At 41.1% G+C, this 15,488-nt stretch overlaps 1 protein-coding gene across 1 annotated transcript in view; it reads left to right on the top strand.

Moving 5' to 3' along the window:
* Positions 1-11,502, top strand: part of adcy8 (adenylate cyclase 8 (brain)) — a 161,631-nt gene extending 150,129 nt beyond the window's left edge. The window contains exons 17-20 of the mRNA XM_034208202.1: positions 5,101-5,247; positions 7,163-7,255; positions 8,239-8,353; positions 9,455-11,502. Coding sequence (XP_034064093.1) covers positions 5,101-5,247; positions 7,163-7,255; positions 8,239-8,353; positions 9,455-9,954 — 855 coding nt within the window. The 3' untranslated portion in view covers positions 9,955-11,502. The remainder of the gene's footprint in view (positions 1-5,100; positions 5,248-7,162; positions 7,256-8,238; positions 8,354-9,454) is intronic.
* Positions 11,503-15,488: the final 3,986 nt, after the last annotated feature.

Genomic DNA, 15,488 nt, shown 5'->3' with positions numbered 1-15,488 from the left:
ACAGAATTAGCTAAATAAGCCAGGACCTCAGCTGCTTTCTGTATTTAAATCACCATGAATGTTTTCAGTCTTTCAGTAAATACAACTAAATGCAATGGAGATTCTAAAGCTCAATATTTAACTTAACAATTCACACAAGGTCACGTTTTCACCTCGTCTTTTTTTACCGGGGTGCGACTGTGGCTGCGAGGGAATGCGGTCGTCTTTCAACCAGAAGGTTGTGGGTTCGATCCCAGCCCATGCAGTCAACATGTCGATGTATCCTTGGGCAAGATACTTAACCCTGAGTTGCTCCCGATGGCCAACGGTGTGTGAATGTTAGGTCCTAGAGTGAGGTACACTGCTCTGTGTGAATGTTAGGTCCTAGAGTAAGGTACACTGCTCTGTGTGAATGTTAGGTCCTAGAGTCAGGTACACTGCTCTGTGTGAATGTTAGGTCCTAGAGTAAGGTACACTGCTCTGTGTGAATGTTAGGTCCTAGAGTTAGGTACACTGCTCTGTGTGAATGTTAGGTCCTAGAGTTAGGTACACTGCTCTGTGTGAATGTTAGGTCCTAGAGTAAGGTACACTGCTCTGTGTGAATGTTAGGTCCTAGAGTGAGGTACACTGCTCTGTGTGAATGTTAGGTCCTAGAGTAAGGTACACTGCTCTGTGTGAATGTTAGGTCCTAGAGTGAGGTACACTGCTCTGTGTGAATGTTAGGTCCTAGAGTAACATACACTGCTCTGTGTGAATGTTAGGTCCTAGAGTAACATACACTGCTCTGTGTGAATGTTAGGTCCTAGAGTAACATACACTGCTCTGTGTGAATGTTAGGTCCTAGAGTAACATACACTGCTCTGTGTGAATGTTAGGTCCTAGAGTAAGGTACACTGCTCTGTGTGAATGTTAGGTCCTAGAGTCAGGTACACTGCTCTGTGTGAATGTTAGGTCCTAGAGTGAGGTACACTGCTCTGTGTGAATGTTAGGTCCTAGAGTGAGGTACACTGCTCTGTGTGAATGTTAGGTCCTAGAGTCAGGTACACTGCTCTGTGTGAATGTTAGGTCCTAGAGTCAGGTACACTGCTCTGTGTGAATGGGTGAACGACATGTAGTATGTAAAGCGCTTTGAGGGGTCTTAAAGACTGGATAAAGCGCTATGTAAGTACAGTCCATTCACCGCTGACCTGCTCCGAAATCAGTCCCCTGCAATCCGTTCGCTGAGAAAAGAAAAGTAATTGCTTTTACTAACTTTTACAGAGACAGGGAATCGGGGGGTATTTTTGTCTGCATGCATTTGATTGGATTTTAATAACACGTTGTCAGAGAACACATTGATTTGTCGCTCGTCGCAGGAGTGACTCAGCTGACCTCCCTCCGCACTCAAACTTTTCTTCATCTCTCTTTTCGTTCGCCTTATCTCTGCTGCCATTTTCCTTTTGTGCTTTTAAATTCCCTCTGAATAGAGCTGTCTGCGCTCATTCAGTTATTTAATGGGCACACACATTACACACTCATCAGACGGGCCTTCTGGTGCGTTTCAACCCATTTACTAAATGACTTTTATGATTGTTTTACGTACTTTAGATCCTCAAATGCGTTTATATTGAATCATTTTGATTAATAAGACATGCACTACATAGCTCAACCCTTTAAAGCCCCTTTAATTCATTGTTGCATGTCAATATATGTAATGTGAAGCGTTTAGAGCATCTGGAAAAGCGCTAAAATAAATCGAATGAATTATTATTATACAATGATTTGCTATCGTGAGCGATAACGTTGGTAGCTAGCTAGCTTGCTAACAGTAGCGATCGTCACCTCCTGGGATTTAAGAACCTACTAACCAGTCCGAATGCACACACTGCTTTAAAGTATCGTGTTTACAGTGTACGTCATGGCGGTGGGTTACAGGAAATAGAGACTCACTAGACCGCCACATAGTGAAGTGTGATTTCTCCCTGCAGACATCCCTTCTCCACCAGTGCCTTTAGCTTAATGCAGTGGTTCCCAAACTTTTTCAGTCGGGCCCCCCTTGGGTAATTGGAAATATTTTCGGGACCCCCCCCCCAACCTGGTTCCCATCTATATTGGTAGGATTTATCGTATATTGTTGTAAAAACATTACATTCTCTCTACTAATAATAATAAGATACAAAGATCCAACTATCATTTTATATTTTATTATGGATTACACATGAACAAAAGTGCTTGTAATATATACTGTGAATTAATTTAGCCTAATTAAAACTAGCAGGCCTTCTTCCCTGAGTAGTAGATTTTTAAATTCAAACTTCTTTAAGGAAAATATATGAATGAACTACTATTTCTACTGCAGGTTGCAAACGATCACATCACTTGACCATTCCTATTCCTCACATAGCTCATCAATGACTTGTGTGTGCTTGCTTTCCCTCGCAGATCTCCTCAAAGCGGGGCTGTTGTTTTGAGACACTCTCAGTTCATTCTCAATGTTCAGCTTTGATCTGTATCTCGTTTTGATGGCAGCAAGAAAAGCCGATCTCACACAAGTAGTGTTGCAAAAGGCAGCATTAGCCCACAGCTCTCTGACCAATGAGATATTTTCGAGCAGTGTTTGTTTACAATTGAATAATATTAATAATAATAATAATAATATTAATACAACTTTAAAAACAACGTCATCTCAAGGTGCTTCACAAAGCTAAAAGGAGAAAATAATAAAACAAAAAAATCTTCCCGCGCCCCCCCCGCAGTACCTCCGCGACCCACCAGGGGTTTGAAAACCACTGGCTTAATGTCATACTGCCCAGAGAGGGCAAAAGTACACACATCCTTTACTCAGGTAGAAGTACAGATACTCGTGTTTAAAAATACTCTGGTAAAAGTAGAAGTACTGACTAAACTTCTTTACCCAAGTAAAAGTAAAGAGGCTTTGAAATGTACTGAAGTAAAAAGTAATGCTTTCTTCTCCTGGATAATGGCTGATGGTGTCATGGAGGAAGGTTATAACACGCTCCGTATTGTCCTCGTCGCGCTCCGTCATTATCGACTCCTCCGATCTTCCGTTGCCTCTCAAACAAAAGGCGAGCCTCCGATGAATTATGGATGTCAGGAGAGCAGATAAAAAGAGGACGTGATTAAAAATGCATCCATTGAGATTAAGGTTGGGTCCTGATCACTTGTTGCATTATTGATCAGGAGGTTTGGATACTGGAAACGGATAAGGACCTGTGGAAATACTCAGGTGACAGAAAGCTTGGGTGGTTTTTATAGCAACGTTTTTAGTTGTGTGGATATTTGTATTCAGACAATACTGCAGGTGTTTTGAGACTCTGTCAAACGCACCAATCCTAATATCTGTTATTCCTGTGTTGAATGATGCGTTGATTCAACTGTGATATATTGATTCAATTCAGTTATCTTTCATTCATTCTCTAATGAAGGTCGTACCTGTAAGTATAAGAAGTCCTGATAGACAACCTTTGCCAATTCGTCTTATTAGTTCACGACCGTTTGATACTTGTTCCTCCTTGATTCTCCAAATGTAATAAACCTCTGTTTTGACCGTATTAAGGTCATAGTATAAAGTATAATAAGAAATATTGGAAAGTGTTATAAACTGGAAGATATAAGAAGCGGGAAAAATAAAAGTCCTGATAAGACGCGTTTTGCCAATTAGTCTGGAGTCTTTCTTTTAATTGATTAGATTCAACTGTATTGTCATTGCACGGAGTACAAGTACTTAAGACAACGAAATGTAGTTTGCATCCAACCAGAAGTGCAAGAGTTGTTCAAGTATAATATATATACATGTGACAGATATAAACTGAATGTATTTAAAGTATGACGAACCAACAAGTAGCACAAGGGAAAGCTTGACTAAAACACAAGGAGAGAAGACATTTCACAATCAAACCAGAAACTATACCCACACAAAACTAAAATCATGACAATTTTGAATTCACAACTGATGTGGATTATATGCTATAACCTTTCCAGTCACCTGTGGACGCCTACCCTCAAATAATGAAGTGTATTGAAGTCGTTTCAGAGACACAGTAACACACTTTTAGTTTGACTCATGTGCCGCCCATCTGTCGTGCAGGATGACTCCCTCTGAACTCTGAACTCTGAAGAGCCGCGGTGAAGGACAGAGGACTGAAATGAGCTCAGCTGAAGCTCTGACATTTGACTGAGCTCATTAAGCGTGCATAATGTCAGTCAAGATGTCAAAATAAAGTGCAATTAAAATAAAAAGTCAGGCAGAATACAGAGTGAGAAGAATCTGATCTTTAATTATGTATGTGAGATGTTGAACTATGGCTGGACATTTTGTTTACCGGTCTATTATTAAAATATGCTCCTCGTGACGGGATGAATACATTACCTTGTGCTCATTGTGTGTCAACACTGCCCCCTGCTGCTGGAGGCAGTGTACTGCAGCATCACCTGAATCAGTATCATAGCATTCAAACCTTGGTTTTTTACTACTGTGTATTAGTACAAATCATATTAAAGTCGGGGGATGGTTGGGTAGCATTCTGAGAAAAGTTGTGGATTATGGGAAAAAAAACTGATTGCTAAATGGGATCTTCCTAATATCACAACAGGAGGTGCAACAGTCTGGAACATGGAGATATAGCTTGGTTTGTACTTGTATCTCTAAAGTCTGGATGCTTTCTCAAAATGTTGGTTCTGTGCTGAAATCATGCCTATTTCATTTTGGCCACATTCAAATAATTCTCCGACAAAGTCATCCCCTGCAGGCCTGATACACCGTGACCATTAGAACATAAAACACACTTCATTCTCAGAGAACCTCCGATTTGTTCCCCCTCAATGTTCACATGATAGGATTCAACACCATATACTACACACTTTGCAATGGAGGTGTTTCCTTTGCAGACCATTTGCATGCACTCAAACCTATACAACGCACTACAGGAAAGGGACAGCCTCAAAATAGTAAGAAGTATAATCAAATGTATAATAGGGCCTCTTTAAGAAAAGCTACGAATGACTGAAACATGTTTTCTCTCCTCCTAACAAAGTGACATGTCCCATGTGTAAGCGTCATACCTTTCTTTGAGCATTAGGAAAAGCGCTTTAAATCCCATGTATTGTGGTGTGTCTTTACAGGAGCTGTACTCGCAGTCGTACGACTCGGTGGGCGTGATGTTCGCCTCCATCCCGGGCTTCGCAGACTTCTACTCTCAGACGGAGATGAACAACCAGGGAGTCGAGTGCCTCCGGCTCCTCAACGAAATCATCGCCGACTTCGACGAGGTGAGACTTTGAAGTGTTCGCCCAACATGCAGGGGAGCAGCGTCTATAAGTAAGACATCTCTGATGAAAGCATGCAGCTTATTGCCCAGGACACTTCAGAACTGATTAATGCCAACGTGTCAGGGGAGCTGAGAAAGTGTTTATCTCAGATAGAAAGAAGAGATTGTTTCATGAAGGACAGGACTGAGCTTCCTCTTGGATTGATTTCCCCAAACGAGATACAGACGGATGTGTAAGAGTTTGAATCTTGGCTTTCTGTGATGAGGTTCGACAGTTCAGGATTTCTTCATTACATCACATGTCACTTGTTAGACGCTTTTATCCAAAGCGACTCACATACTCAACACTGAGGTCAATCCCCACAGGAGCACTTTGGGGAGAAGCGTCTCAGGGACACAACGACAAGCTGTGGGGTTTGAACCTGTGACCCCCTGATCCCAACACCAACGCACTAGTCCACTGCGCCACACCAGAAAGATTTCAGGTTTTATAATGATGGAGAAAGAAGTCTAAAGCAAACAAAAATAGGAAATCCTTCCTACTGAGCCACGACAGTGAAACATAAGGAATACATGTCTTTGCAAAAAACACATATTTGTTTGTACGGTTAGAAAAAGAAAAAGCAAAGTCAGTCCTTACATTTAATAATTTACATTTCGTATGTAGGATTTCAGGGTTCACTTCTTTATTCGTCAAACTGCCTTAAAGTCGTTCTTCAGCTCATGAAAAGTGTCTGGATTTCTGAAACTGGAACCAAAAAGGACTTCTTTAAACATACGTTGGTTGCTGAGGTTTCCTGCAGCCGACAGTCTGACGGAGACTCCACTGAGTGTTTGACAGAACGTGTCAAAGTCTCCTAATGAGAGCGAGACAGCAGCTGAGCTCTCTGCATCCGGCGGCCACATCCTCACCTTCTGCTCAAACACAGACAGACGAGTGGCTTGTGATATCAGCAGCGGTGTGATCACATCAGAGTGCAACTAGCAACACATGATAAACGTTTGTTTGACACAGAGATCATTTTCTGCAATAATCCAAAATCACATGGAGAAATCCCGTTGAACCCGCGAGATGCTGACTTTCATCGGACGACAGAAATCCTCCTCTCTAAAGTCAAAGCGTCGTTTGTTCTTCCCTCTGTCTGTTGCTCATTGTGTGAGTCAGTCAGGTAGGCAGGGCGATGCTGAGTTTCCTCCCGAGGCAGTTTCAGTACATGTGACCTTTGCAGCAGAGTCAGTGCTCATTCTGAGAACACAACTGTCCTCTATTCATGCTGCTCTAGGAGGGGAATTGAAAGAGGGCAATATCACATCTGAACATTTGGTGTTTTGGCAGGAATAATGAGCTTGCTTTCATTGGAGTCCTTCAAGTCTGGACTGGAAGCTCTTCAGTCAAACCCCTCCCAGACAGAGGTTTTTAGAGCATAAACAGTCAAGTTGTGTTAATAGCAGTCAAAGATCATAACAAGAAGCCTCAATGGAGCCTTTTGGGGATGCGTCTTAAACCTTCTTATCATATCCAACAGGGGGCGATGCCTCTTTTTGGAAAGTCTCATTGTATAGAAGTCTATGAGAAAATCACTCTACTTCATTTTCCTGTTGCGTTTATGGTCTCAATCTCTTGTTTCAAGTCCTATTCAATACAGCATGATGTTCATTTAGTAAATGACGGTCCCATTTCGAGTAAAATAGACGATGAAGCAGGGAATGCTTTAGTGTTGGGCTACCTTGTGATTGGCAGGTGTTTACCACACGGTATTGACTAGTTTGGATGTTGTTGATGTTTTCGTCTTCAAAGTGTTTCCAGATCGTGAAGCTTAATATAATAATTTTGGTAACATTTGGTTGCACATGGATTATTGTCCTTTAGGTTGTCATTAGGGTCAGAATAATAAACGTCTCTCTCTGTGTCACAGCTGCTTGGTGAGGATCGCTTCCAGGACATCGAGAAGATCAAGACGATCGGCAGCACCTACATGGCCGTCTCCGGCCTGTCGCCTGAGAAACAGGTGAGATCCTCCAGCTTCCACCTGAACTCACAATATATCAGTTTAACCCGGCATGCTGTTTCAGAATCTGGAGATCCGGTGCTTCTCTGGGTTGGTGGTTATCTTGATCATGATCTTGATGGTTAGCTGCAAACCTCCTCAAACTCGGCTCACAACATGTCCTAAACACTCATTGCTAAATGTGCAAATACAACTGGTGTTCTGTTTTCAACATATTGAAGCCCGATTGACATAAACTCACTGTAGCTGGACGTGTTGTACATTATCAGAATATGTTGGGCCATCATAAACTAAAAGTCTACATTATATCACTCATTTGATCTAAAGTTGTTGCTATATTTACACACATTATTAAGCTAAGCTAATAATGTTCTCTTTTCCGTTCTGATGGAAACAGCGGAGAAGAAAGTACACAGTTAGACAGTGTAGTGTTTCTGAAAAGCAGATTTCCAAGTCAAGAGAGAGGAGCTGACAGCCAGCAGATTTCCTTTGTTGGCTTCCTGTCAGCTTCATACTTTGTTGAGTGTTTTCTGAAACAAAGAACACCATACTGTACATGCGTGGTAAGGACATTTGAAAAGTGCTGCACAAAGACAAAGTGAACACATAGACAGTTGGCAGAGTGTTCAACAAAATAAACCAACATTTGAAATGGTTAATTGTTTATTTATTGGTTAGTTTTGTTTTATCACAACGCAGCTCTGTAAGAACTTGTTTCAAAGATAAAGTGCATAATGATGAATAAGTGCAATTCAAATCTCAAAGAGTAAGTAGAAATGAATGGCAGCAGTATGAATAGTAGGAGCAGAAGTATAAATAGAAACCTCAGTCAGTAAATGGACCTTTGGGAACCTGACAATGCACCCGAAGTCCTTCGTCCGTCTCCAGAGACACAACAGACCTTTTCTCTGACGTGGACACCCTTTGGTGTCAGACCTCCAGTTCCCTTTGTGACGCTCCTTCTCTTCTCCTGTGACCCACAGCAGTGTGAAGATAAATGGGGTCACCTGTGTGAGCTGGCGGACTTTGCCATCGCCCTCAACGAGAGCATCCAGGAGATCAACAAACACTCCTTCAACAACTTCGAGCTGAGGATCGGTGAGAGCGGTTTTTACTGCTTCCTTTCAAACGATTTACTATAGATTTCTTTGTAAAATGCTGAAAATGCAGATAAATATCTCTATCGGCATTTTAAAGCCTTGTCTTTCATTTCTTTTAAATCCCATATTGAAGGGTGTAGGATGTCTCTGACACCATTACAGTGTCTCTTAACTGATCCATGCATCAGGTTTTTTGTTGCTAGGAATTCATCTTCACGTCTCTAGAATGTCTCTACATAATACAAATAAAAAATCCTGGAATTAAGATGATCTTATTTTATCTAACAAATAATAGATATTTAGTTCATAGTGATTTAAAAACTGAAGCAAAATCATCAAAACGTATCTTGATGCCAGCAAGGGCAACCTGAGTCTCCTGGTTGCAAATAGATGTCAGATTGCATAGAAGTCTATGAAAAAATGGCCCTGCTTTCCTTATTTATTACCAAAACATTCTCAAACAACTTGGTTGGATTTAGGTGAAGATTCTGGTTTGGATTACTGAAAATAGTGTCGACAATGATTGAAGTTAGAGCTACTGTCTGTATAGAAGTCTATGAAAGAATTACCATATGTCTTGCTTCATTTATGACCTCGTTAAACATTTTCCTAACGAGTTTATGGTCTCAATCAGTAGCTTCAAGTCTGATGTATGACTATTAACAAGATGTAATATGCTTTTTAGTCAAACATATCCTCATAGAAAGGTGTATAGGACATGTTACAAGTTTATATAAAATATATAGTTATCTCCTACATTTATGCTTTCTCAATAAATGCACAATGTCTCTTTTACGGAACATTCCACATAGACAACCTGGTTAGATCTAGGAAAAGATAGTATCTTGAAATACTAAAAACGAATAATGAATTCGTAGGAGTTTGACTAAAGTTGCTGGGGTGCCAGTCAGGTCAAGCCTAACCATTTTTAGAGTTAAGGTTGAGTCAAACCCCTATAAAGGGTACATGTTACCGACGGGGACACATACAGCACATGCTACTCTTAACCAGTTCAATATTTCTGTATTTTTAACCTAGTAAAGGAATAGATTTGAAGAAAAACACACAACACATCTCATCTACTTTGTGTCTCCGTCAGGTATGGCCCACGGCTCGGTGGTGGCCGGTGTGATCGGAGCCAAGAAGCCTCAGTACGATATCTGGGGGAAGACGGTGAACCTTTCGAGTCGGATGGACAGCACGGGCGTCAGCGGGAAGATCCAGGTCCCCGAGGACACCTTCCTGATCCTGAAGGAGCGCGGATTCGCCTTCGAGTACCGCGGCGAGATCTACGTGAAGGGCATCAGCGAGCAGGAGGGAAAGATCCGGACGCACTTCCTGTCGGGCCGCGTTCAACCAAATCCGCTCATCATGCAGCCGCGAAAAATCACCGGCCAGTATTCGCTGGCGGCCGTGGTGCTCGGTCTGGTGCAGTCGCTCAACAGGCAAAAGCAGAAGCAGATCCTCAACGAGAACAACAACTCGGGCATCATGAAGGGCCACCACCACTACAACCGGAGGACGTTGTTAGCGCCCGGTACCTCCGAGTCGGGAGGCGGGCATCACACGGAGCCAGCTGATAAGACTGAGCTGTCCTGAAGAGCACATCACAGGGTTTCAGTTTCCACAAAGAAGAGTCCTCAGAGGCAGAGAGGCTCCCCAGGCAGAAACCGTCCCAGAGGTTGAGTTAAACTTCAGCGAGTGCAGCTTTCTAGCTTAGTGACGAAAGAAAAGCAGCTGGAAGTTCTTTAGGAGTCATCAAAGCTTCAGTTGTTTGAAAGCTAGAGGTGGGACCATGTCATTGTTTTGGAAGTGTCAATTATTTGCAAGTCATAAGTCTTAAGTCTTAATTTCGAGAATAAAGAACCGTCCCAGGGGTTGAGTTAAACTTTAGTGAGTGCAGCTTTCTGACTTAGCGAAGGAAAAGCAGCCGGAAGTTCTTTAGGAGTCATTGCAACTTCAGTAAACAGGTGTTGAAAGCAAGTCATTGTTTTGGAAGTCTCATGTATTTGCAATCAAGTCCGGAGTCTTAATTTCGAGAATAAAGAAGTCACTGTTGGCTCCATTTATGTCCATTGTTGGAAAGTCATATCCATTGATTTAGAAATATCGTGCAATATTATTTTGGACACTAGATGGCGGTCATTAGATGTTCAGGGCTGTATGATGGATTTTAGTATCCCAATGTTCTCCTCTTTATTCTCACAATGAACACACAGGTCGGTGGTAGTAGTGATTGTACACAGACAGACCTACAGACATGCTGAGATACAGAAAAAAACTTCATCTCACAGCTTGTAGAAACCACAAACCTTATTTCAGGCTTCAAACATGTTCAAAACCGTTAACTTTGAGACGAGGCATCTGGAAAATGGTCAAATGCTGACTCATTTCAGGGTTTTATGACTTTAACCATCAGTGAACCAAACTAGCCCCAACACCAAACTAGAACAGATCCATTTTAGTGGAAATGGGGTAACTTTGTGAGGTTAATTAGCAGTTTAGCTTAGCTTAGCTTACACATTGATATATGACCAATCATGCTGCTTTAACAATGTCAATGAAGTCTCTTACATATTCCCTCCAAAGTGTTTTCGTTGTACTGAATTCGTCTGATCTTCTAGTTTCTTAGGATATCAGGTTTTCAACTGTATCTTAAAAATTAACCTCTCAGAAAAAAGCCAAACTTTAAAACAGTTTTTAAGAAAACTCTGAAACGTCTTTTAGAGAACTTCCCGATATCGAGACACAAGTGGTATCAATGGATTAGATTGGACTTGTAGTTTTCATATGATGTCAGAATGTTCACTCTAACTAAAGGGCTTTAACTCAACCAATCAGATGGTTTCTGCCTCCTGCAGCTGCTCTGCTTCTGACCGATGTGTGTGGAGCTGAGGCTCCACTTTGTCCTTGAAAGAGGAAGAAGAGGAGGAGGAAGAGGATCTGTTTCCTCCTCCCTCATTTGTTGGAACGATCCCCTCGGACTATTGGACGTTCCTCCTGTCGTTTCCACTTCCTGTTTTTATGTCGCCCCCCGCCCAAAACCCCAAACCCCCGTCCCGCTGACCCTCGCCCGGTGTCGATGTTTCTTTTTTGTATTTCTTTTATATATGAGAACACAATTAAAGGGGTCTAATTTTTATACAAGCCATGTGTCTGGTTGCCTTTATTCTATATTAAGCTTCTGTTTTTAAGAAGCATCGAGACGTCCACTTCGGTCATTTCATTTCTGAACAACAGCAAATTCATGTTTACGGTATTATTGATGCTCTTTTAGCATTTCTCTGTCATGCAGTATATTCTAGGATCAAGATTATATTTGCACACGGCATCTTCTACAGGATTTCTGATGATAAGAAACTTAGCTCATTTTAAAACAATGTTACCGTAGCCTTAACACTTTTGCACCACAAATTAACAAAATGAACTAAAATACAATTGGACACATTTGAATAAAATACACAAAGACAAAATAGGTCATATAGTTATCTGATTGAAATAAACAAAAACAAACCATCAGATTATATAACTTTTAATAAAGCTGATAAACGTTCTGCTATTGATTTGAACTTTAAAGAATAAATGGTGCTTTCAATCTCATCTAATTTGCACATTTCCGGCTGCACACATAACCTTGTGTTTCCACATCAGAGAAAGAAATTGGCCTTCGTCTTGAAAAGGTCTTGAGGAATCCTATCAGGATAGTTTGAAGGAGAGGAGATGATCCTGACGCCTGCTGGAGGACGCCGAACATCTGCACTGACACTGTATTTATCAGTCAACGATGGAGTTTGGAATATAAATGAGTTACCTGACTCTTATCTGCCATGATGTTTTCAAATGTTACACCACTGAGCAGACACTTAACGCCTGTAATGCAGATGAACTTTATTCATTTTCCACATTGAAATACACGTCCTAAACGCACTTTTACAACAAAAAGATCTAATATTTGAACTTTAAAATGTGCTAATTTACACAAAAGGAGAAATGAATCTGTAAATGTCATGCAGTCAGGGACGAATACGTTATTCAAAGCCCAAATACAGATGTTTTTAAACGCGTTTTAAGATAAGATAAGATAGGACTGTATTTATCCCGAAGGAAATTGTAGAATGGTGCAAAAAAGCGTAGTGGCAGATATGTGATTGCATGTTATTATGGAACGTTATTATTAATATTGCACATGTAATGTTTAATAGACTTCCACTCTTACTTGTTTTCATAAAATCACATTTATTTGACTTTTTAAATAGTTTATTATGGTCATGCAGTTCCCTGCCTTGGCCACTAGGTGGCAGGAGGAGCTCAGTCACTCAGCTGCAGTCACACTGAGCAGAGCTTCTAGAAACAGATGATATTATGGGATGTTCTCTCATGTTTACTGAACAGAAAAACAGTCCCTGAGAACTTCACTAGAAAATATGTTGTGATAAAAAAGAAACAGGACTGTAGTATTCAGCTGTACTGGCCGAGTCAGTGTGTGCATGTACGCTACATGTAAATAACTTTGTATTAGTCACAGAAATAGTTATGAAATCAAAGCTAAATAGGGAATACATTAACATTGACACTATGCACAGATATTGCTATTAAAATGTGTATATATATATAGGCTATACATACTTTAAATACCATATTTACAGACAGAAGGGAAATAGTGCAGAGTGCAAAGAGTGCTGGAATAAATGGAATATTAGTATCACAGGAATTGTTATGAAGTAGGTGGATTTGGCAGGTGACACGAGCAGTTCCTCTCACAAACATGTAAGGCAACATAGTGATATTTACCATAAGTCAATTCAAACCCTTGTGATATTTTGCAGGTGTCTTTTGACCACTAGGGGCTGTCAGAGGTGCTGCTGTCAAACATTTCCCATTGCAAGAGTTAACACTTAAAGGCTTTATTTGAATATGCAAAATACCTACAGTGTAGTTTGCAATGCAAAAGTCTTAAGTCTAAGAGTTCCAACTGTACGGAACCAGTGAAACAGCGCTTACTGGAGTCCTTTATCATTATTATTGTGCCTATTAGCTTGTGTCCGTGCTTATGTGTGTGATGTTGTATCTGTTGCATGTTAATGTGTTAATATAAGGGTGTGTAGTTGGGAATATGTGCTTTAATATGTGATGCAATCATGCTTCAATTATCGCTTCATATTTTCTCTTAATGCCATCAACCTGCCGGGGACTGCAGATGGAAATTAGCCTCTATGGCTATTTATTCTCAAATAAATACAATACTCTTAAGACATATAAGAAGTACGGAGATAAACAAAAGTCAAATAAGACGAAGAGGTCAGGATTAAGTCAACATGTAAAATGGATTAACACAAAACAGAAGGGAATATTTAAATAAATCAGCTGTAAATTATGATGTAAGTCGATGAGAGCTGTCAGGACTCAATCACGCTAAAAAGAAAACCATTAAAATATCTGAATATGAATCTTCAATCTTCATTTTAATCCTGTTTTCTTCCAACACGCCGCACAGGAAACAGCCTCAGGAATCCACCAACAGTTGACTTCACACACACAGAATTTCTAACCCTTTACACACACTAATAATAATAATAATAATAACACACACATTTAGATTCAGTGCTCTGAATGTCCTCCCACTGTCCCATCTGCCTCGAGACATGATGAATACATCCAACACAACAACCTGTGTGTGTGTGTGTGTGTGTGTGTGTGTGTGTGTGTGTGTGTGTGTGTGTGCGTGCGTGCGTGCGTGCGTGCGTGCGTGCGTGCGTGCGTGCGTGCGTGCGTGCGTGCGTGTGTGTGTGTGTGTGTGTACCAGGAAAAGCATCGCTCCTCTTCCTCATATGGATTTTCTGTTAGACGTGAAAACGAGGAAGAGGAGGAAACAACGGGAGGGATGAGGAGAACGGAGTTGCCATGGCGACCACTGGCTTGTTGGCTGTGTGTGTGTGTGTGTGTGTGTGTGTGAAAACACACACAATGCAACTCATTAAGGGAAAGGTCAGAGAGGTGTTGATGAGGCAAAGTTAAAAACACCTGTGTGTCGTCAAATAAAGAATGTCTCCTCTTATCACACACACACACACACACACACACACACACACACACACACACAAACACAAACACACACAAACACACACAAACACACGCAAGACATGCAAACACACGCTGTTACAGATGCTTGATTAAAAAGTGTTTCAGTATGCCACAAAGACGGTTAAGCAAAAACACAACTCGTGATCTGACACAGATTAAATGTGAACACTTAGCCACTTCTTGTGTTGCAAGAAGAGGATGTTGAATTTGAAATAGATATATTTGAAAAGGTCTCCCTATCAGCCTACCACTGCCTTCTTTCAGCATGACATCACTTTTTAATGATCACGCCTGCATGCAGCACAATTGGCCAAATTGCAAAAATAATCATTAATCTAGATGTCTGGATTTTGAAACGATATAATTAAGAGTGAATCTTAAATGAACGTTGTTGGTGCCACTGATCTTAAACCTCATTTTCCCTTCTTTGTTTGCATATGTGGACTTGAGGTTTTCTAAGGGTTACTTTGAATTAATGTTATAAAATATATGTTTAAGATCCTTTTAAAGTCAGTATTTCGTTTTGTCATGTTGAAGAAACCCCAACAGATCAAACACTTCATCACACAACCCAAACTGAGACCTAGAGAGATGAGTGTGTTGTCTGTTACTCACGCTGGGTGCCCTTTCTGTTTACTCCCCATCCATCCCATAGAGAGGGGGGGGGGTCTTGGTCACTGACACAAACATCCCCGGAGACTGAGCGCCCTACATTCAACCATCAAACCATCACCGTTACATAAAGACCAGCGCCAACACACAAGCCTGCCTGTTGCTAGGAAACAAGCCCCGGAGCCCCATCATCATCGAAAAGAGTCTCGTCGGGACACCTGAAAGACGCACAAATGGGTCAGCGAGGACAAAAGAGAAAAGAAACGTCCATTATGACTCTGAGACAGCACTCAGAAAAATGTAAGAAAAGAGGTTTGTTAGGTTAGTGTCTCTACTTTAAAGAGTCCTCTCCTGCTGATGTTCAGGTGTATATCAGTATGTAGTGTCTCTACTTTAAAGAGTCCTCTCCTGCTGATGCTCAGGTGTATATCAGTATGTAG

This window comes from Gymnodraco acuticeps, unplaced genomic scaffold (genome assembly GCF_902827175.1).
Source record: "Gymnodraco acuticeps unplaced genomic scaffold, fGymAcu1.1, whole genome shotgun sequence".
Lineage (NCBI taxonomy): Eukaryota > Metazoa > Chordata > Actinopteri > Perciformes > Bathydraconidae > Gymnodraco > Gymnodraco acuticeps.
This window is presented reverse-complemented; position numbering and strand designations above follow the sequence as displayed.